The sequence below is a fragment of the Colletotrichum siamense genome (genome assembly GCF_013390195.1).
Source record: "Colletotrichum siamense strain Cg363 chromosome Unknown KSG_Cg363_contig06, whole genome shotgun sequence".
Taxonomy (NCBI): domain Eukaryota; kingdom Fungi; phylum Ascomycota; class Sordariomycetes; order Glomerellales; family Glomerellaceae; genus Colletotrichum; species Colletotrichum siamense.
The window spans coordinates 1,636,695-1,657,921 of record NW_023501019.1 but is presented as its reverse complement, the minus strand read 5'-3'; the positions used below and the strand labels follow the sequence as shown (position 1 = coordinate 1,657,921).

At 45.5% G+C, this 21,227-nt stretch overlaps 5 protein-coding genes across 5 annotated transcripts; 3 read left to right on the top strand and 2 right to left on the bottom strand.

Moving 5' to 3' along the window:
• Positions 1-5,495: 5,495 nt before the first annotated feature.
• Positions 5,496-8,916, top strand: Ric1 (RAB6A-GEF complex partner protein 1; the record flags this gene model as incomplete). Its single annotated transcript, XM_036641295.1, has 3 exons — positions 5,496-5,876; positions 5,952-8,132; positions 8,209-8,916. The coding sequence occupies 3 exons, from the start codon at positions 5,496-5,498 to the stop codon at positions 8,914-8,916; spliced, it is 3,270 nt and encodes a 1,089-aa protein (XP_036493015.1).
• Positions 8,917-9,372: 456 nt separating this feature from the next.
• ckb-2 (Casein kinase II subunit beta-2) lies at positions 9,373-10,461 on the top strand (the record flags this gene model as incomplete). Its single annotated transcript, XM_036641294.1, has 3 exons — positions 9,373-9,432; positions 9,657-9,902; positions 9,991-10,461. 3 exons carry the CDS (start codon positions 9,373-9,375, stop codon positions 10,459-10,461), a joined length of 777 nt encoding a protein of 258 aa, XP_036493012.1.
• Positions 10,462-11,124: 663 nt separating this feature from the next.
• Positions 11,125-12,521, bottom strand: CGCS363_v009444 (putative lipid phosphate phosphatase 3; the record flags this gene model as incomplete). The annotated part of the gene is made up of 2 exons (XM_036641293.1): positions 11,125-12,217; positions 12,274-12,521. 2 exons carry the CDS (start codon positions 12,519-12,521, stop codon positions 11,125-11,127), a joined length of 1,341 nt encoding a protein of 446 aa, XP_036493013.1.
• A 4,130-nt stretch (positions 12,522-16,651) lies between these two features.
• CGCS363_v009443 (Chitin deacetylase) lies at positions 16,652-18,197 on the top strand (the record flags this gene model as incomplete). The annotated part of the gene is made up of 7 exons (XM_036641292.1): positions 16,652-17,022; positions 17,074-17,093; positions 17,151-17,466; positions 17,526-17,583; positions 17,646-17,696; positions 17,751-17,791; positions 17,849-18,197. 7 exons carry the CDS (start codon positions 16,652-16,654, stop codon positions 18,195-18,197), a joined length of 1,206 nt encoding a protein of 401 aa, XP_036493010.1.
• Positions 18,198-19,378: 1,181 nt separating this feature from the next.
• Positions 19,379-21,127, bottom strand: nimE (G2/mitotic-specific cyclin-B; the record flags this gene model as incomplete). Its single annotated transcript, XM_036641291.1, has 4 exons — positions 19,379-19,506; positions 19,557-19,695; positions 19,773-21,011; positions 21,116-21,127. 4 exons carry the CDS (start codon positions 21,125-21,127, stop codon positions 19,379-19,381), a joined length of 1,518 nt encoding a protein of 505 aa, XP_036493011.1.
• Positions 21,128-21,227: the final 100 nt, after the last annotated feature.

Sequence of the window (21,227 nt, the reverse complement as noted above, 5' to 3'; positions counted from 1 at the left end):
AACTTAATAATTAGGACTTATAGCTATTTAAGTATTAAGGATAGATTAGTAATATTATTAAGAATAATAAAAAGAAGAATAAGTTATTATAGGTTAAGATTATTACTTTTATTATATTAAAACTACTTAACTAATATATATTAATCTCTATAAGCTATTATTATAAATTTTAGTAGTTATCTCTAATATTATTTAGTATAAGTTTTATTTAAATAACCCCTTTAGTTAGAGTAATACTATTTTAAAACTTTATTAAAATACTTTTATAACTTAGTATAACTTTATAAACTTTATATTAAAATAATAACTTTATTAAGCTTATTCTTATTAAGCTTAGTAATACTAATAAACTGTTATATTAATAGAAATAATAGAGTAACTTATTATTAATTAATAAGTTAAAGTAGAAAAAGATTTAAGATATATACTAAGTAATCTAAACCCTCTATAGATATAAGTTAGGAGTTAAGTATTTTAATAATTATAATAATATTACTAATAACTACTATATTACTTATCTTTTTACTTTATTAAGCTTACTTATTTATCTTTAGATCTATAAATAATATATTATAGTTTAAGTAAAAGCTATAATTAATAGAGAAATAATTATTAATAAGCTTCTAGAGAATATTATTATTAATATAACTTTATACTATAATAACTATTTCTATAAGAATAAATCTAAGTTATAGAGTGAGGTTATACTAAGAGTAAATAATAATAGAAATAGTAGAAATAATATTAATAAACTTAATCTACTCTCTTCTAGCTTCTATATTATAAACTAAGTTAATATACTATTACTATTACTATTCTATAACTTTATACTACTAATTTATCCTTATTATAACTATTATACTCCTACTTAGTTATTATTACTAATATTACTACTAATAAAACTACTATTAATACTACTATATATTAAGAAGTAGGATTTACTAATTTTATCCTCTTCTTTACTTATCCTTTAGATTAAACTTATATTATAACTTCTCTATAAATATCTAAAATATTTATAAAGAATAAAAGGAATTAGGGATACTAAATAAGATATTAATCTCTTTACTACTCTTAATACTATTCTATAGGTTTATTTCTAACTTAAATCCTTTTAAAAAACACTAATTAATTAGTTTAATAAGAATAATATCCCTATAGGTATTATAGAGATAATTAGAAGTAAAATTAAATAATTCCTAGTTAAGTAAAATATTATAGATTTAATAACTAACTATAGTTTATATTTACCCCTTTATAATATTAAAAGCTAATAGATTTTTAAATAGATAATATAATACTTCTAAATAATATAATACTTCTAGCTAATACTATTAAATAAAACCTTAGGCTGCTAGCCTTATATTGTGAAATTTAACTAGTATTAACTGCAAAAGCTAGACTAGTCCCCTCGCCCTCTACTAATAACCTTTAGGTTACATGACTACTTAGATATTATCTTTGCCTCTACGCTCCTCTATCAGACTTCAACTATTACAATAAACCAAGTTAACTATCTTCCTCTAGCTACCTCTATCTCCACTCCTCTGAGCTGCACCCACCCTTCACGCTATATTCGATCCACGCCTATCTTCTATTATCTCCTCTACTATTTAGACGTCTACGTTATAATAGATAACGTTTTCCGCCCTACTATATAGTCTTAATATAAGAAGAGCTCTACTACTATTAGCTATACTCTCGCTATTAAATTCACTTTTCCTAACTTATTAAGCCCTTAAGTTACTTTAGCTATTTTAAGGAAATCTATAAAGTAGTTATAAGTATTAGAATTATTATTAGTAGTTTTAACTATTTCTATATTAATTTTAAAGCTATATAACTTTAATATCTCACGCTTATTAGCTATCTTAAGTAAGTACTTCTAAGTAAATTTAAGTAAAGTCTTTTTATTAGTATAAATAAAGTTACTATACTTAGAGCTTTTAATTTTATTAACTTTAGTCTTATAAATTAAGTTATTTAGTATAGCTTTACTTAGTTTATATATAGTTATAATAAGGGGGAAAGATATTATATAAGGTTATTATATATATAGGAGGATATAAGGAATAAGCTTAAAACCTTATTTAAAATAGTAGTTAAGTTTTTATATTATAGCTATAAGAACCTTTTTAGCTATATAAAGAGTTATACTATTAAGTTTATACCTTTAAGTATAGGTTTAAGCTATTACTAAGCTTTAGCTATATTATAGAATAACGCCTTCATAATATTGCAAATAACATGCTTATAAATAATAGTATTGTAAATAACGCTCTTATTAGTATGTTTTATTGCTCTACTGCTTACCTACCTATGCTCTTTTACTAGGGATATATTAAGCTAAGCGTTAATAACTAGTTATACTAAGATTTATTTATTTACTTTATTAAGATTAAGTATAAGTTAAAGTGCTACTATTAGGTTTTAGTATTATGAAAAAAAGTATAGAGTGAACTATAATACCTACTTATATAGGTTAACTAGACTGCTAATATTAAATAAAACCTTCTAATTAAAGTAACTAATAATATTTACTCTCTTATTACTTCTTTTACTTAATTATTTAATAATAATAATAATAATAAGTTTTAATAGGTAGAGAGGGTTTTTTTCCTATTTCTTTATATAAATATAAAGATTTTAACCTTAATAACTAATAGTAATTTATTTAATAAATAGGATATACCTCTAACGCTATAGCTAAAGAGAAATATATTATAATTAAGGTGTTATAAAGCTAACTAACTATTAAGATTAAATTATTTTATTTTATATTAATATTATATTCTTTTAAGTAAGAAAGCTTTTAATAGTATTAAAGTTAAATATAACTATAGCTATAAACTTAACTTTATAGTAAGTTCTCCTCTCTATTAATATCTTTATCTTTTTTAATATAAATACTATAATAATAAAAATAATATAAGATAGTATTAATATTTTAAGCTATTTTAAAAGTATAATTATAAAGAAAGTTTATAAAAAAGGTATTTATTACCTTAATCTATTTATACTTTATATACTACTTCTATAAGTAGTTTTTAAGGTTACTAAAAAACACCTTAATAAGGTTAAAATCTAATAAGTATATAAGTAAATACTATAACTTAACGTTATATTATTAGAGCTATGATAAGTACTACGTAGTAGTACTATAACTATGTAGTATACTATATACTATATGTAGTGTAGTGTAGTTGTAGTACTGAAATTATATTTGTAGTATACTACAGCTCCACTTTTTGTAGTATGTAGTATACTATAGCCCCACTTTTAAATCTGTAGTACTGTAGTATAATACTATATACTACACTTAAAAAACTAGTTATTTAATTCTAATTTATTAACTAATAATTATTTATAATAGGTTTTTAGTTATATAGTTAAATAACTAATAATTAATAATTATAATATTAATTATAATAGTACTAGTTATAATATATTATTAATAATAATTAATATATATATATTATTATTTTATAAATTAACTAATAAAGATATCTTAATAAGTTTATATTATTAAATTATATATAACTTATAATAAGCACTTCATAAAAACCTATAAATAATACTATTAATATAGAATATTATATATAATATTATAGCTAAAATGTAGTATAATTTGTAGTATATAGTATACTACATACTACAACTACAGTAGTATGTAGTGTAGTTGTAGTATTAGATTTTTCGTTGTAGTATACTACATACTACAACTACATGTAGTATGTAGTACTGTAGTACTGTAGTAGTTAATGCTTTATATATTATTAATAAGTATCCTCTAACTATTCTAGTTATATTACGCTATATTATCTATAACTAAGACTAATTTTAAACTAAGAAACTTCCTTATTTTTAGTAGTATAAAGTTCTTAATCTAAAATAAAAAGCTATTAGTATCTATATATCTAAAATAAATAATATAATTAAAAAAACTATTAATAATAAGGATTAATAAAATATAATACTATATACCTCTTTTTATAATACTCTATTTTAATAGCTTTATATCTTTTAGTACTTAGCTTATATATTTAACACTACTTTAATAATTAATACTACTCTTATTAATAAAAATAAATAAATTAATAATATAGTTATAAATTAATATAATATATACTTCTTATATAGCTTAGTTTTATTACTAAGTAATATATTAAATCTTCTTCTTCTTCTACTATATCTTTTTAAAGTAATAAGAGATTACTAATATAAATATAAATAAATTAAACTCTTCTATAAAAAAACCTTAAACTTTATTAAAGTAATAATTAGTTTTATTATATAAAAACTTAAAAATTACTTCTTTATAGATTAATATTATCTTATAATACTTAAAACCTATTAATTAATATAGTTTTAATATATCTTTAGATACCTCTTATTATTAATAATAAATTTAAACTATTAAAATATTATACTTAATAAGTTTTATAATTAACTTATTATTAAAGTAAAGTATAAATAATAACTCCTTTAGCTAAGCTTATTACTTACTACTTAATAACTTTAGTATTATTTACTCTATAATATTAATATAATTTTAATTAAATATAACACTAATAAAGAGGATAAATAGTAAGAAGGCTATATTATATATATTTTATATTACTAAATAGGTTTAGTAATAAGATCTCTAGCGTTAATATATTAGAAGTACCTTACTATTAGAAAATAAAATATAATCCTATAAGTATTATATAATAAAAAGAGTCTTATTAATAATATTAATAGTTAATTTATACTTAGATTTTATAATAATATATATTAATTTACTAATAATACTAGCTAAATAGATAATAATAATATTATAAACCCTAAATTAATATATTTAGTAATAGTTTTAGCCCCCTATAGCGCCCTAATATATATACTTAAGAGGAGTTAACTTTATAAAGATAAAAAGAAAAATAGAATATAAATTCTAGTAAAAAAAAGCTTTTTTAAAGCTATTAATAATTAATTTATATAATAATTTATATTAATTAATGCGTTTTTAGTGTTAGCACGTATAAATAGGTAAAAGTAGCGTAGAGGGGTAATAAATCGCGCACTGATAGGGGTTTTGGGTAAGGCAAACGCAAATGAGTGCAGGTGGGAGCTCCAGAGTTTCGGCAGCCCCTAACGTTGGCGGCGACCTTGCAAGCTCCGTCGGCTCCCAAAACCACCTACCATGACACTTGACGGCCGCCAACCTCACCGTATTCCCGACACCATCTTCTCCCGTCCCTCCCTGTTTCTCGCTCGCGCTGCACAGCACATGGTAGGACTTCAATGTCGCATAAGCCCCTGTCAGAAAATGAGGCTTCTTGATTGAATCTAGCAGCGGCCATGATCAGAGCAGTGTCTGTCTGGAGTGCGAAAAAGGAAACCTGTACCCCGGCCCGGCGAGCCTCCGCGTACCCATTCGCTCCCGACGACATACTGCCATTGCAACGGCAACGCTGCAGCGAACACAGGAACTATCGACTGAGGACCTCGTCGAAATGTATTGGCCCATAGGGACCCCCAGAATTTTCGCCACGAGCAGCAGGTCTGGTCCTGCGTTCAACCTAGTTGTCTCCCACGATGGCCTACCCAGCCCCTTCGACAGCCGGTCGCGAAGCGATTCCTCTCCATCGTCGAACCTGAATACTCGATCGACACCGCAACATGACGATGTTGAGCTTGCCACCCCGCTGACACCAATGACACCCGCCATCCAATCAGTTGATGACGACGCCCATGACCCAAACAATTGGCATTCATCGCCACGCCTCAGCAACAACATTCCTCTGAAAGACCCTGTTCTTGCTCTGCGCATCTCTCGTGGTGGTCAGCTATTCGCTGTGATAACCTCGACGTCCATGACAATATGGCAAGCCAAGGTTCGTCTGCCTGCCCTTTAGTGGCTTCTTCCAGCGACACCTCTTCGTTTGGCGAGCCATGCTGACACACCCAAGCCTACAGTGATACTTGCCGTCGTCGTCCGCTCTGAAACTTCTCTTTCGACATACGGTGAGAACGTGGATCTACTGTTGCGACCCGACTCAGCCATTCTTGTCGTTCGGACGACCTTGGGCTACCTCATCACATACTCCCTTGCAACAGACTCCGAGGCTCAGGTTTACAAGCCTTATTTTCCGAGCTATGCAAATGTTCAGCGACGTCGCCAAAATCACCATGGGGGCCCCGGAAGCGCGGCGCCAGATCAAATTCTGTGGGGTCCCGGTGAGGGTCAAGGGGTTCGCGACGTAAGTGTCCGCTTTAGGATGGTCATCAAAGTCGACGCCGGCATTGAAAGCGCACTGGCTTTGGACGACGAGCTAGTTGTGGCCACACGAAAGCCCGCAGCTATCCAATGCATCCGGTGGACTCCAGACCACAGTGGCAGCCAGACAAAGACGGAAATAATAAGTCGAATGGGATGGTTAGAGAAGAAGATTACGATTTTGGAAATGACCCACGACCGACCCATGAACCTCTCGACTTGGATTACGAGCGACGGCAAGGTTTATGCAGTGCAGCGGTTGAACTCAAAGGAGCTATCTGAGCCAGAATCTCAGGAAGCCGACCCAAAAAAGTTATTCAAGGGCTACTGCTTTCATACGCCACATGGACCTGCGGAATTCGCCAAACGAGCAGTCGTCAACGCCAGGTTTTCTTTGATTGCTGTTGGATGCGCCGACGGTGGTATACGTGTCTATTCTGCCCGAGATTATGCTGGCAACATACCACCGTCCCACGCCCATACCTTGCCTGTGTCGTCGACAGTGTGCGGCTCACTGACCACTTTGAGCTACTCTCCCGATGGCTACTGCTTATTTGCCGGTTTTGAGAGCGGGTGGGCTACCTGGAGTGTCTACGGGAAACCGGGCAGTCACAGCTTTGGCACGCACGAAGCCGTAGTTGAGTTCAACGGGGAAGACTGGATTGCTGGCGTGGGCGATGCCGTTTGGCTCGGTAGTGGCACCGAGCTTCTGATCACTAATCGTCGCCATGAAGCAATCTGGGTACTAGAAATGGCCAGGAGTGCCGTTGTCAGTTGTTACAACGCGGCCAACCTCCTACGCACAGTACTTCAGACCAACACGAACGTTATGATCTACCGCGGATACGATTTGCCAGATCTCGCGAGCATTTCGGCCGAGCCGCATCTGTGGCACACGACCAAAGTGCCTCCGTCATATTTGCTTCAGCAATGGCCCATTCGCCATACAGTCATTTCACCAGATGGTCGGTACGTGGCGGTAGCTGGACGGCGCGGCCTGGCCCATTACAGCGTCAACAGTGGTCGTTGGAAGACATTCGTCAATGAGGCCATGGAAAATGAGTTCCAAGTCAGGGGCAGCATGTGCTGGTACCAACATATACTGGTGGCTGCAATCGAGGCGAACAAGTCCCACGAGCTCCGCCTCTATTCGAGAGAAACAGCTCTAGACAGTTCACTTGTGTTGCATACCCAGCAGTTGCCAGCTCCCGTAGTTCTGGTGGCCTCCTCGGGGGAAGATTCGCTTCTCGTCTACACATACGAGAACTTACTATACCACTTCATCTTTGCGCCTTCGGGCGGCGGTTCCATAAGACTGGTGCAGCTAGGACAGATCGCATTTCATGGGATTGTGCGGTCACCTGCCAGAGTACGCGGTCTCAGCTGGATCTTGCCAGATAGTCAACTTATTGATGGAGACCCGTCGCAAGATGTTGCAGTGGCGTCGGTTCTGTTTTTAGTTGATGCTAAGCTGGTTTTGCTACAGCCATCGTTAAATCACGAAGGGCATCTCAAATACGACATGAAGGTCATTGCTCAAAACGTGGAGTTCCACGTGAGCATGAGAGACCAGCCTCACTTCGACACCACTGTCATGCGCTCCGAAGAGCTTGCGTCTGCGGGCAGTGACTTGTCTTTGCGCAACTCCCTCTGGGTGTTCGATGGCCAAGAGTTCAAGCTCTGGCCTGATGTGCAAGAGGTGCTCCGGGCAGCATCGAGCGAGGCGTCTCGAGAGTTGCCGAAAACAATCTCAGTTCCGTTAGACTTTTACCCTCTTTCGACTCTACTTGGGAAAGGCATCGTCCTTGGCGTTGAAGCCGATCTTGTGCAACGAAGGGATATCAGCTTCTCCTTCTTCCGCTTTACCATCAGGGTTTGTCCGCCCATAATCCAAAAAAAAAAAAAAAAAAAAAAAAAAAAAAAAAAGCGTACGCTGATGATTTGAATAGACACACCTCTTCTTACCGGACATTCTGCGTTTCCTGTTGGCTGAGAACCATGCTGTAGACGCAGTCAAGTTATCGGAGCAGTATCAAAACCTGGAGTATTTTGCACACGCTTTAGAGGTCTTGCTCCATAAAGTCCTAGATGACGAGGTAGATTCTGGACCAACCCCAGAAGAAGCGATCCTCCCGCGTGTGCTATCATTGCTATCGTCATTCAAGCAGTATCTTGATATCGTTGTGCAGTGCACGAGGAAAACTGAGGTTAGGCAATGGCGGACGCTATTCGCGTATCTCCCCCCAGTCCAAGAGCTTTTTGAGGAGTCGCTTCAACGAGGATCTCTCAAAACCGCCGGAGGCTATCTGATCATTCTACACACTCTGGATGATCTTGGCTCTGCCTCGGAGCAAACAGTCCGGCTGTTGTCGAGAGCGATGAAGGAGGGCGATTGGGAATTGTGTAAAGAGTTGGCACGCTTTCTGGCGGCCATGGACGAAACAGGTGACTCTCTACGTGAGGCGATGGAGGGTGTCAACATAACCGTAAGGAACGACCAGAATTCATCTGGGATGATGACGAGGCTGGGTGTTCCGGTTCCTGGTAATAGAGCCATGAACGGCTTAGGGCTCAAGTATGCAGAGCAGAGTGATGATATGGAGTCGGAAGGCCAATCGGTTAGCGATGCTGCGAGTTTTAGCTCCGACGGGCGTTGAAATATTAACGCCAAATACATGAGAATCCGGCCTGGGCTCGCATGCTCGCTGCCAAATATCAAGATGATTCTCCTATCGTGCGCAAAGTTGAATTCGCAGTTGTTTTCCAACAGTGTATCCAAGCCATCGTCAAGTTGCCCATATCCTACGCATTAAGTAGTCGAAGGAAGACAGCCGCAGGTACGTACCGATGGCAACCCCCGCCCCCTCCCTGACCGCACCGAAAGCCCCGCTAATCGCGTTGCCCTGCAGATGGGAACATGGAACACACCTCAGAGAACCGGCGTCAATCAACGCCCGACGAAAGACCTTTGCTGTCGACCAACCATTTCCACTTCAACACCCACCACCGAACCAACTGCCAGTCCACAGATAGATACGGCGACTAGTCACTGCAACATCTCAGCCTGGCCATGCTCTGAAAGCTTGTCACGCACAAAGCGCACCTTCTTCAGTATGATGGACGACTTTGGCAGCGAGTCAGATAGCGACTATACGAGCTATTGGCGCGATTGGGTAAGTGACCTCACCTGCGATTCTCCTTCCTCGTCAAAAAACGGACGGCGTCAGAATTTCGTTCTGTTGGATCGAAGGGCTGGATGAGGTGGTCATGGACTGCAACATACTTGGGCGCACGCGCGCGACTTGGATGGCCGCACGATCAACGTCATCCATCGTCGCAATACCAGCGCAGCCACCATTCGCAAGAGCACGTCTGCTAACTGCTAGCTTTCGAATAGTTCATATCTTCTCGCGGAAATGAGTACTTCTGCGAAATCGACGAGGACTACCTTACAGACCGCTTCAACCTGACGGGACTGAACACGGAAGTTCAATACTATCAATATGCGCTCGATCTCATTACCGATGTCTTCGATCTCGACTGCGATGACGAAATGAGAGAGACAATCGAGAAGTCGGCCCGTCACTTGTATGGCCTCGTCCATGCCCGGTTCATCGTCACAACGAGGGGTCTTGCTAAGATGGTATGCTTGCCTACTCTAACGGACCTGTTCAGCGAGGACAGCTCCTTGGCCGCCTGGACGACATCGCTGACGTGAGAAAAATATGAAGCTCGAGAAGTACAAGAAGGCGGACTTTGGCAAATGTCCACGCGTCATGTGCCACTCCCACCCGCTCCTGCCCATGGGTCTCTCCGACGTCCCAAACCTGAAGCCGGTCAAGCTCTACTGTGCCCGCTGCGAAGACATCTACAACCCCAAATCGTCGCGTCATGCGGCCATTGACGGTGCATACTTTGGCACCTCCTTCCACAATATCATCTTTCAGGCCTACCCAGCCCTGATCCCCACCAAGAGTGTCGAGCGTTACGTCCCCCGAGTGTACGGCTTCAAAGTTCACGCCTCGGCTGCGCTGATTCGATGGCAACACCAGAAGAAGGACGAGATGCGCCGTCGCCTGCGGAAGATGGAGGTGGATAGCGGGTTCCGCGACGATGATGTTCTGGATGACGATGATGATGTCGAATTTGAGGGTGTCGATAACCGTGCAGTGGGTGGCAACGACGGTGTTACCGTAGCTTGAAATGACGAGCCAGTGATCACGTCAAGGGGCTGACGGTGCCTTTCCAGCGTACGTGACGGTCGAGGGGCTCGTGGATGAGCCACTGGCGACCAAGCACTAGGCGGGCTCTACTCACATAAGGCCCTTACGTGTTTCTCTCGCGTCGATAGATTTGGTCCATGGGATAATGACATAACGGTATTTTCAAGCTTTATTTTACTGCCTGTCTTCGTGGCCGGATCAGGTGAGGCAGTAGCGCAGTCGCTTCTCGGATTGGCATCTCCACGCAACGCAGGAAGAGTACCTCTAGTGTCTAGAGGATCGGCATGCCTCATGGAGAAGAGCACAACCTTACGTGTGTTGCAAGTGCATGGCTTCGCAGAGAGTAGGGGAGCGTCGTGCGCTTGCCGATGCACAGGCAGTCAACGTTATCACATGCGGCATGCAGTAGGCGATACTTCCAAAGGTAGGTATTCTTTTCATTCACGAGTCTATTCCATAACCGGTCGTATCTGTGCCACACCGGGCCCTCAAAAAAGAAAAAAAGAAAAAAGACCAATACCGCCGCCGAGCTCATGTAGGCGGGTGGTATACCGTGTAACTCCAATTATGCCCAATATGCCGGGCGGAAAGCGCAATGGATCCCGCGTGCCCGCCTTTTCACCCATGAGAAAATAATTTCAATCAGAACCTGTTTTCAGGGCCAGAGCCATCATTTGATGCAGGCTTGCCAACGTATTGCGTGGATGTCGCCTGGCCAACAGGTCGCGACATGTATGCCTCCTCCTCATCGCCCGACCGAATGAAGTCGCCTTTCTCTGTCGCATAGCTGTAGGAGCCAACCCCGGACCACCACGCCTTGTCATGGCTGCGAGGACCCCAAGCCCATCCGGCACCCTGGCGGATGGGAAGATGATAGTAGCGAAAAGCGAAGATAGAAGTGAAGACGCCAATGAGGTAGCCAAACAAGATGTCGAAGCCATGATGCCGGAAGTCGAACCAGCGAGACCCTGCGATGAAAATGGATCCGAACCAAGGGAGGACGACAATCGTCAAGAGGTAGATAGGGGGCGCGGCAGCCTGGCGGCGGACAGCTGTTACGATTTTGTTGTGCTCGGCAAGGTTTCTGGCGACAGCTGACGTGTCAGGGTTGAGAGAGCCTCCCTCGCCCGATCGCACTTCCTCGTAATCAGAGCTCGATTTCTGGAGGCGAGAAGGAAAAGCCGAGTGTGACGAAGCGTCGTTGTTGGTAGCAACAAATGGCAAGGTGACGGCAAATTTACTGGCGAGAAAGAGCGATAGGTAAATCAAACCAGCGGCGGCAGAGCTAGAGTGACCGGAGGGGTAGCTTCGGAAGCCGTCGTCGAGTGTGTGCTTGTCGGTATTCGTGCAGATGTCTGCGGATACGAGCTGTCCAAAGCCAGCTGCGCCAGTAAGGCCGGTGATGCTGGCATTGGTACCGCCAACAACGTACTTGGCGAAGTTTTCCAGATCAGGCCGACAGCGGGAAAGCAGATCGGGTCGAGGCTTTCCGAACATGTTCTTCATGCCATTCGTGATGAACCAAGCACCGCACATAGCCAACGCGAGCCCGAGCCAGCCGACGTGTAACTCCCACAACTTGCGCTTCCAGATGAGGGCGTTTGGGGTGCCCTTAGGAATCGTATTTCCGGGAACAAGAACGAGGCAGACGATGGCGATGATGATGATGGGGACGAGAACGGCGCAGATGGCGGCGAGCCACATTGGGACGGTTTCGTGCTCGGTGAAGGGAAAGCTTGTGGGCAGGTCAGTACAAGCGGAAGTAGAGAAGACGAGGCCAAGTATTCTTACGAGATGTTGGGGTCGAGGACTGAGAAGGGGCGTTTGTTTGGAGTCACGATTCCCAATACACCGCCAATGCCAGCAACGACGAGCAAGACGAACCAATCGAACACATAGGAGCCGATCAAGGAGGGAGTCCAATGGGAACGGGGGGAACGCAGTGAGCGCCTCTCATACGGTGTGGGTGACTCGGGCATCTTGTAGTATGACGGCCTCGACGAGGGCGAGAGGTTTGCGAGGGGAATGGAAGTGGACATGAGGGGATGAAGAGTAGAAGTAGTGAAGGAAAGTCGAGGAGGTCATCCGAATGGGGGTCCAAGCTACTTCAGGTGAACCCGGAGGGAGTTAGGGAAGGTACCTGAGGCCCTCTTTAGTCTAGGTCTCTTTGGTACGAATAAGGGAAAGATGAAAGAGAGTTTAAGTGCTGGGTATGGGAGTGGGATGGGAATGGGGAAGGGATCCGCACAAGCGCAAACGAGATGTTTGGGTGGACAAGGCGTGCAGCTTGAGGGCGGCAAGGCGGGCGCGGATGTGGATGCGGATGCGGCTGCGGTGCAGGCGAGCTGAAAAGGTTGGGATGGCTGGTGGCGGAGGACCACAGCGCCGGGGGAAGGACTCAAGCAGGAGGAAGGAGGAGTGCAAGTTAAGACGCGAAGAGGAACCCTTTGCTGCGCGCCCAGAGAAAGCGAGACACGCTTGATGACGGGCAATGGTCGAGAGACCTGGAGGAGAAACCTCAGTGGAACTTTGTGCCTAGGATGCTGTTCGGCACGGGTCCAGCAAGGATGCAATGGGCGGGCAGGGCAGGGCAGGGGATATGTTTCGTGTTACAGAGTGTTGGCCCCTCTGTTGTGTGATATGGAAGAGACAAGAAGGCAAGCGGAACTCGCCCAGAGATGCGATACTATGTAGCACACAATCCAAAAAGGGATGTGCAAGAATGACGGGAGACAGAGAACCTAAGGTAGGAGGTCGGAGACTCGGAGTGCGACCACCCTTAAACAATCGGCGGCACGCACGATGCGCGACGGACGTAGTAAGCAGTCGCGTGGCAGTGCCGGCCATCTCCTTGAGGCCTGAGACATGGTCTTTTTCCAAGCCACCACAGCTACTTCAACGTCGCCTACGTAGGTAGTGGTAGTATAAGTACCTGGCTAAGTGGCGCGAAAGCTGGTATCTGGTTTGCTAGGAGGGCTCTGGAGGGCCCTCTAAAGACCGCATCCGGACAGATCACAGGCTTCGTAAGCCTTTAATACTTCCCTACTGGCCCTCTGCTGGTGGCTTTGTATTATGGGTATCGAGGGCAGGCTTCTATTGGCTGCCCTGGCCGTTATGGAAAAAGACCATGTCTCAGGCCTCAAGGAGATGTACCTCAAGGTAGCTTCAGACACCTCCAGCCTCCAGGTCGCCAGGTCGCCAGCAGGGCTCATCCGTACATCCGCGCCTTCGCGCCCTCGAGCAACGTCGCCAATCCTTTTTATCTTTAGAAAATCTGACAAGGTGCTGCCTTCTTTCCAACCCTTCGACTGCTGCGGCACGGCGTGTCAAACAGACAGCCCAGCCCAGCCTTACCGTGGAGAAGGGCGCTCGCTGTAAGGCAAGCCCAAGTTCATCCGTACATTGGATGTATGCGCTTACCAAACTTTCCAGTGGTTGCTGACTTGAAAATGCAGGGTCTGAGGAGCTGCCATCAGTTTTACGCATGAAATATTTCATAGACACCTACACGAAGGGACGTCCACTGTCAATGCCAGCTACCTGTGAACATGTCGTCTGGACTCGGAGGGGCAGCTGAGTACGCCCTAGACCGGCGACCCGTTTGGGCTGATGCTGTCTTCATTTTCATCATCATCAGCATCGGAACCCGAGGACCGTTGACATCCACACATTTGACCCAGAGAAACAGCCCAGACCGGCAAGACGGCAGTCGGGTCGAGTCGCGGTGTTTGAGAAGGCGCCTGAGGGAGCCTGTTTCGTGCAACCAGTGAAGAGGCCCCCGCCTCCGGGGGGGGGGGGGGGGGGGGGGGGGGGGGGGACACTGAGGGGCTTTAGGCACATGCCCCGCAAAAGTGCCGTCCATGTTAGCAGCACGACCTATCCTACGGATACCTATCTGTACCTAGGTAGGTACCACGACCCAGGTGAGGTATGGATACCTAAGGAGGTAAATGTACAGATAGGTATTCGTATGGTTGGTTGGCTCGCCTGGGCCCAGAGTGGCTTGGCTCTTGGCCGTGGAGAAGAAGAGACACAGATCCTGTCACTTCTGACTGTGCCAAGCGGCTCGTCAGCTTCACTTGCCTCAATCTGCGACCGATCCCAATTCTCAGTCTCATCAGTCGTCCGGAAGAGCGACTGAGTCTTCGTCTGAAGGCATTAGGACACTATGTACGTACAATGAGATAATTGCATATTTCACGTTGCATGACAGAGCATCCATCGTGCGCCTGCCATCACCACAGACAGCACCCACACTCACTCCCGGATACGTGCCTACACCAAACGTCTGCAAACCTTCCTATGCTGCATTCCTCCCGTTTTCAGGTCATCTCATGTTACAGTAGTTCTTCTTGGCATTGACGTCAGCAATGTACATGCTTTTGTACGGATACTGGTAATTAAACGGAGAGCTATTGCAACAACAAGCAAGCCCGGCACTACACATACGATGCCACGGCTGTCTCGGACTCTGCAACGACTCACCGTACGAGGCGCAATCGCCTGCTCGCACACGACGCCCTTTCAGGAGGTATGATGGACGTGGGCGCAGTCATGGTGGTGACGAAGTATTAGCCAGACTGCCACATCTAGCGCCCTTATCTGCTGCTGCTTCTCCTTTCCCTCGGCCTCCTTCCAAAGCTACAGGATAAGTCATCCCCTTTCCATCGGCTTGGTATTCATGTCATGCGTCAGACGACATCTCCACCCTGTTTTCCCTTTCATTATCCATTATCCGTCCCCTTTCGTTGATGACTGAAGAGCCGAACCCCCATTCATCCCTTACACAACCGCAAAATCAGACCCTGGCAAGTAAGTCCGTCCAATCATACGCCACTGGGAGGTGGAATCGGTTTTAATCGAGGAGACTAAAAAAAATAGGGATGAAATTTTCAGTCGGTTCCTTGTGAGGTCCTTGTTTGAGACTACCCGCCACGAGCGGTAACGCAGGTGGCAAAGAATTCTCCGATTCGCCATGGCTCCGTACATACCTACCCAACTGCGAGGGGGCCGCTCCGGCGACTTCACGGCCGCAGAACATTGGGCTTTTCGACTTAACGATACCTACTCCCGGGGCAAGACACGGACCCGGCGCGCTCGGTCCCGCCCGGCGTGCGGACAACAGCCCAGCATGCTCTTCCGCTCCGCTATCCATTAGGAATGAATCTCCCTGACGACCATTTTCATGACCCGCTGAATTGGCAACTTGTAGCCCTGTTTACGTCGGGCTTGGGAACATTGTATTATTCATGTCCCGAACCTCGTCTTTGTGCCGTAAAGCCGAATTGGCCACCTGACAATTCCTCTGCCTGATCGTTGCAGAAGCCACCGTCAGCCCAGACAAAGCACAAGGTTCCCACAGCGCCGTTGATCCTCATCCGTGATTTTTTACCGCTCAACCGGTCGCCCAACTAACATCATGTTGTCTCACGTCTGCAATATGCTTGCTCATCGGTTTACGACTTACCGCTCTGAACAGCCAGCCATGTTCTCGCCATTCCGGCCTTGGAGATGTTTTCTGGTACTACTTTGTATTCTTTGCTGTGGTCATGATCCAAACGCGATTTTGCCCAAATAGTCCAAAGTCTTGATGCAGCCGTCCGCTGTCTCCCAGGCGTACAGAAGAAAACACCCCGAAAGAAGAGAAAGGCATAGTAGCATTGGTCATGCATGGCTTGGACCTGTGCACACGGTCCTCCGAGGGAGCATCCGCTAGCCGTCTCCATACCCACTCAGTTCCCGCCCATCCATCCTGATTCTCCCTTTAGCCCCAACCTCTGGCGACGGCGCCAGCGGTCTTTGCGGAATTGGAGCCCTTCAAAACTCTGGGAACGCCTCAGCCGTATACGATGTGGTAGTCGTGCTAAGCTTGATTCTAAGCTTGACCTAGCATCTAACTGATTCTCAAACATTGACCCCCTTTGCGCCGCCATGACCAAAATACCACCTCATCCTCTTCCTTCTCAAAGCTTCTTCCGGCTCATCGGCCTGTCGATCTACATTTCCTTATTCTTGGGGCGTTTTTGTCAACCCATATAAGCCGGCGAAGCCGCCGCGTTTCTTGGCTGATTTTGACAAGCATCCCAGATCGCAGCTTTCACTCGCTATATCATCAGCCTTGGCATTCGTTCTGTCTCTTGGCTATCATTACCGCTCTTTCTAGCAAAGGATGACGTCCACGCTCGAATTCCTCGTGCTTGCTCTGGCACTGCCATTAGGGATCGTCGCCTCGCCATCTTTTCTTCTCTCTAGAGCCGTGTCCCCAGACAACACGTGCGGAACAACTGGCAATGGAGGCAACCCGTCCGCATTCTCTTGTCCAACGGACCTTCCATGCTGCTCCGTGAATGGATGGTGTGGTAGCACCGACGACTACTGCCTGACTTCCAACGGCTGCCAGGGCCAGTTCGGCACTTGCACGCAGGACGGCAGCCCACCGGCCGGCGGAGACGGCGGTGATGGGTCTGCGGGCAACACGCAATGTGGTCCTGACAACGGAAACACAAGTTGCGCATCAAACGAATGCTGCTCCGCTGCTGGGTTAGTGATGACTGTATCCTTGGGGCTTCTTATGGCTAACCTTGCTGCTAGATACTGTGGAACGGGCCCAGGTGAGAACAACACCGATGTTAAATGGAAATGACACCTAATTCTAACAATGTTTCAAGACTACTGCAGAGCCCCGGACTGCCTATTCCAGTTTGGGCCGGCGTGCGATGCTAACCAAGTCCCTTCGGGTCAAAACACCTCCAGCATCGCCCGTCCCCAGCTTGGTCAAGTCGCATATGGGGGTCCTGGGGTTTACAGCTGTGTGAACCCAGGAGACGTTGCTCTGACTTTCGACGATGGTCCGGACAAGTACACCTCTGATCTTCTGGATCTCCTCAAAAGGTACAATGCTTCGGCGACCTTCATGGTCACAGGCAACAACAACGCCAAGGGCGAGATCGATAATACGACCCTGCCTTGGGCGAACATCATCAAGTAAGCAGACAATTCGGTATCCCTTTCGTTGTTAGCTTATTACTCATCTAGTACAATAGGAGAATGTACAGCGAGGGTCATCAGATTGCCAGTCATACTTGGTCTCATGCTGATTTGGTAACTGCTCTACCTGGATCCTCTCCGCTCAATTGTCATACTGACAAGACTTCTTTTGGCAGTGCAACATCACTTCGGCGCAGCGCAAGGATGAGATGTACAAGCTGGAAATGGTTTGTTCTACGTGAAATGAGGATGAATTCGTAAGCTGACCGTATTTGCCGCAGGCTCTGCGTAACATCATTGGTGTCTTCCCTACCTACATGAGGTAAGTTGCTGGTGTCTTGCGGTTGTGGATGATTTGCCTGACCTCGTCTTCTCCCAGGCCTCCTTTCTCCTCATGCAATGCTGAGTGCGGCTGCGAGGATGATATGGCTGCACTGGGCTACTCTGTCATCTATTTCGACCTGGACACCCAAGACTACCTTCACGATAGCCCAACAGAGATTGCCCAGTCCAAAACAATCGTCGACCAGGCCATAGCCGCCAAGCCCGCTCCCAGCGATAACTTTCTCGTCATTGGCCATGACATCCATCAGCAGACGGTGTACAACCTTACAGAGTATATGCTTCAGAAGTTCCAGGGTAAGCAAATGGTTACCCTTGGCGACTGTCTCGGAGATCCTAAGGCAAACTGGTACCGCGCCGACACCCGCACCACTCTCGGCGCTTGAGGAAGGATTAATGATGCCTCATGGATGTAGTTCGTTGTTGAACCACCGATGTTGAGTAGTGTAACGTAGTGTAAACTAATGGTAATCGATATGAAACGATTCGAGAATTTGTTTGTCATCCGTATGCGGAGGCATGCTGCTCGCACGTCGCGACAGAAACACTCACAGCAGTTCCACTCAAACAACCAGACTTGCAGGCTCGAAGTACCTTGTGCCGAGACGTTTACCCATCTACCCACCAAAATATTTCCAGGTTGTCGGAATTGCCGCGTCATGTGCGTTGAAGCGTTGCGTGGTTCCCGGGAGGGGCCCAGAGTCAGAAGAACGTCGCGCATAACATGTATACAGAGCATTTGCGCACAAACTTCGTTCAAGGCGAGGATCACGTTTGAGCATGGATCGTTGCGAGACTCGACGATTAGCGGATTCTCCCGTTGACCGAGTCGATCGCCTTCGCATCTTCAAGGCCCGCTTGTCTTGAACCAGAAAAAAAAACGCAATGCATTTAGTGACCCTTCCGTGAACCAAGCATTCTCCGAACAGATGTATGTACAATTTTTGCACGATAGCCCTCGCTCATCCCCAAGCTTCCATTTACGACCCATTGCGATTGGGGCCCTTCCCTCCAAGGCCATCTTCCATAACACCTCCGAACTTGAGATGCGATGAAGCGAGACGCCCTGCCGACAGGCTGGCTTCGCCTGAAAACGCAATACCAAAGGATCCCATGCCTTCCCAGCCTACTGGAAAGACAATGGTCAACGAACTCCAGCCAAACCGTCCGCTTCGTGATATCCTTGACCTCTGACTCCATGCGCCATTCGTGAGACAAGAGCACGAAGTCCCCAATGCACTGGAAAATGTATAACCGACAACAAATAGCAGCACAAAACAGCTGCTAGTATCTGACAATGAGTCTGAACAATGTGACCCAGACAAAACAAGTAATAAAGACCTATCATCCGCCCCAGAAGCCCGCGCGCGTATTGTTGCTATAGGTTTGTTGAGTTTGGAGGAGCGCGACGAGAGGACGACGTGGATTGATGCACTGCCAAAGTGCTGGTCGTCGATCTATGCATTCGTAACAGTGGCCGTAAACGCTGATGCTCATCCAACTGCCCTGGTCCAGGGTATCCTGTGAAATCAGAACCTGTTCCAAGACTCGAAAATCGCGCATGTCGCTAGTAGTCATCATCATCCTCGGGGTAGTCACCATCCCGGGCGGAAATTTGGTCCAGAGAGAGATGGGTGTCGACGATACCAAAGTGCGGGGCACTCTTCTTGGCCCATTGACGCGTAAGAATCGAGGCTACTCCACGTTAGTTTGCGAACCAGACAAAGCAGGCGCGGCGCAATTACCCTTGAGAAACTTCTTGCTGGCATACTTCTTGAAGAAGGCTTCGTGAACGACAGGACGCGCAAGATAGTCGACCATGAGGCGAACTACCGGCTCAATCTCCTCCTCGTTGTAACCAGCATAGAATGCGATGGTGTCGTCCTGGGAAACGGTAAGTACCAAAAAAAAAAAAAAAAAAAACCTAGTGAGGAATTGTTTGTAGTGTTGTCTGAACATACCCAGTCACCACGGTCAAGAATCAGGCGGGCCAGGTACATAGCACCGGCCGCAACGTGACTCGGACGATAAGCCATAAAACGGTGATCGAGAAGGCTGATCTCCATGAGATACTTGCCAATAGTACGGCACTGGATGTCGTAGTTGTCTGCCTTGCTGATGCGACGCAGGAAGTTCATGGGGTTGGGGTAGCTCAGGTCATAGTTTAAAGTGCCGAGAACAAAACGCTCAGCACTGAGAATCTCGGCCTCACTGAATCCGTCATCCGCGACGTGGCGGAAGTTGGCGACGTGAGGTGACAGGACCTCCTCGTACTTTGAGGCAATGAACATGGCGGTGATGCCGACAAGCTGCAGGCGGTCCAGCTGTACAACCTTTTCAGAGAGGAAACGGTCGATGATGTTGATGGCAAGGAAGAGAGTCTCGGGGAGCAGGTGGAAACGAGTGTGAACCTCAATCAACCAGTCGACGAGAATCCCGCGCGTCTTCCACTCCAAATCATCTTGATGCTCCATGTAGTTCGGGTTGGGAATGGAATTGCACTCCAGATCACGGAGATACTCGAAAATTTCGTTGGCATATTCGGCAACCATTAGAGGGTCGTCCAGATCCTCCTCGTCCAGATTCTTTACTCCCTCGGGATACTCGACCAGGTCGACCTGGGCGTCTCTCGCGGTGTTGGATGACTCTGGCTCTTGAGCAGAACGTTTGACGGGAGCAGCCTCAGGTTCGGGTTTGGGTCTCGACTTTTCGGACGGGGCAGTGTGGTGCTTCTTGCGGCGGGGCTCATCATCGTCAACATTGGCATCCTTGGGAGCTGGCTGCGCCATCGCGTTGACTCGCCGCTTGACAACGCCTGATCCTGGGGCGCCACGCTTCGGCTCGGCCTTCTTGTTGGCCTCCTTGGGCTGCAGGGCAGCTCTGGTTGCGGTCGAACGAGACTGGTTCTTGATGACACCGGTGGGCTGAGCAGCCTTCGACACGAGGCCCACCTTGCCGGTGGCCTTCTTTCTCTCAACCGCATCTGCGTTTTTGACGTTGCTCACATCGCCGAGAGCACTGCGCTTCCCTGCAGTGGCTGCAGTGTTTGTGGTGGCCGCGGACTTCTTCGTAGGCTTTCCGGCGACAGCAAGCTCATCAACACTCAACGCGGCCGCTTTGGCACGCGTCATTCGCATTGAGCCACTGTTCTCGTCATTCTCGTTTGACACGAGGCGTGTTGCACGCGTCGGACGGGGTTGCTAAAGGGCATGGTAAGCGAGATGGCGACGCGATGGGGCTGCCCAGAGTTGGAGCCTCGAAGACTACCAGAAGGAAGAAGGCGGCAGGTGCGGGTAGAACTCACGGCAGGAGGCATTTTCGTCAACTGGTTGCTGAAGATGGTGGGTGATTTGCGATGTAAGAGTCTGGGTCAATATGGTCAGCACCAGACGCGTCGATGAGGACTGAGCCGCCAC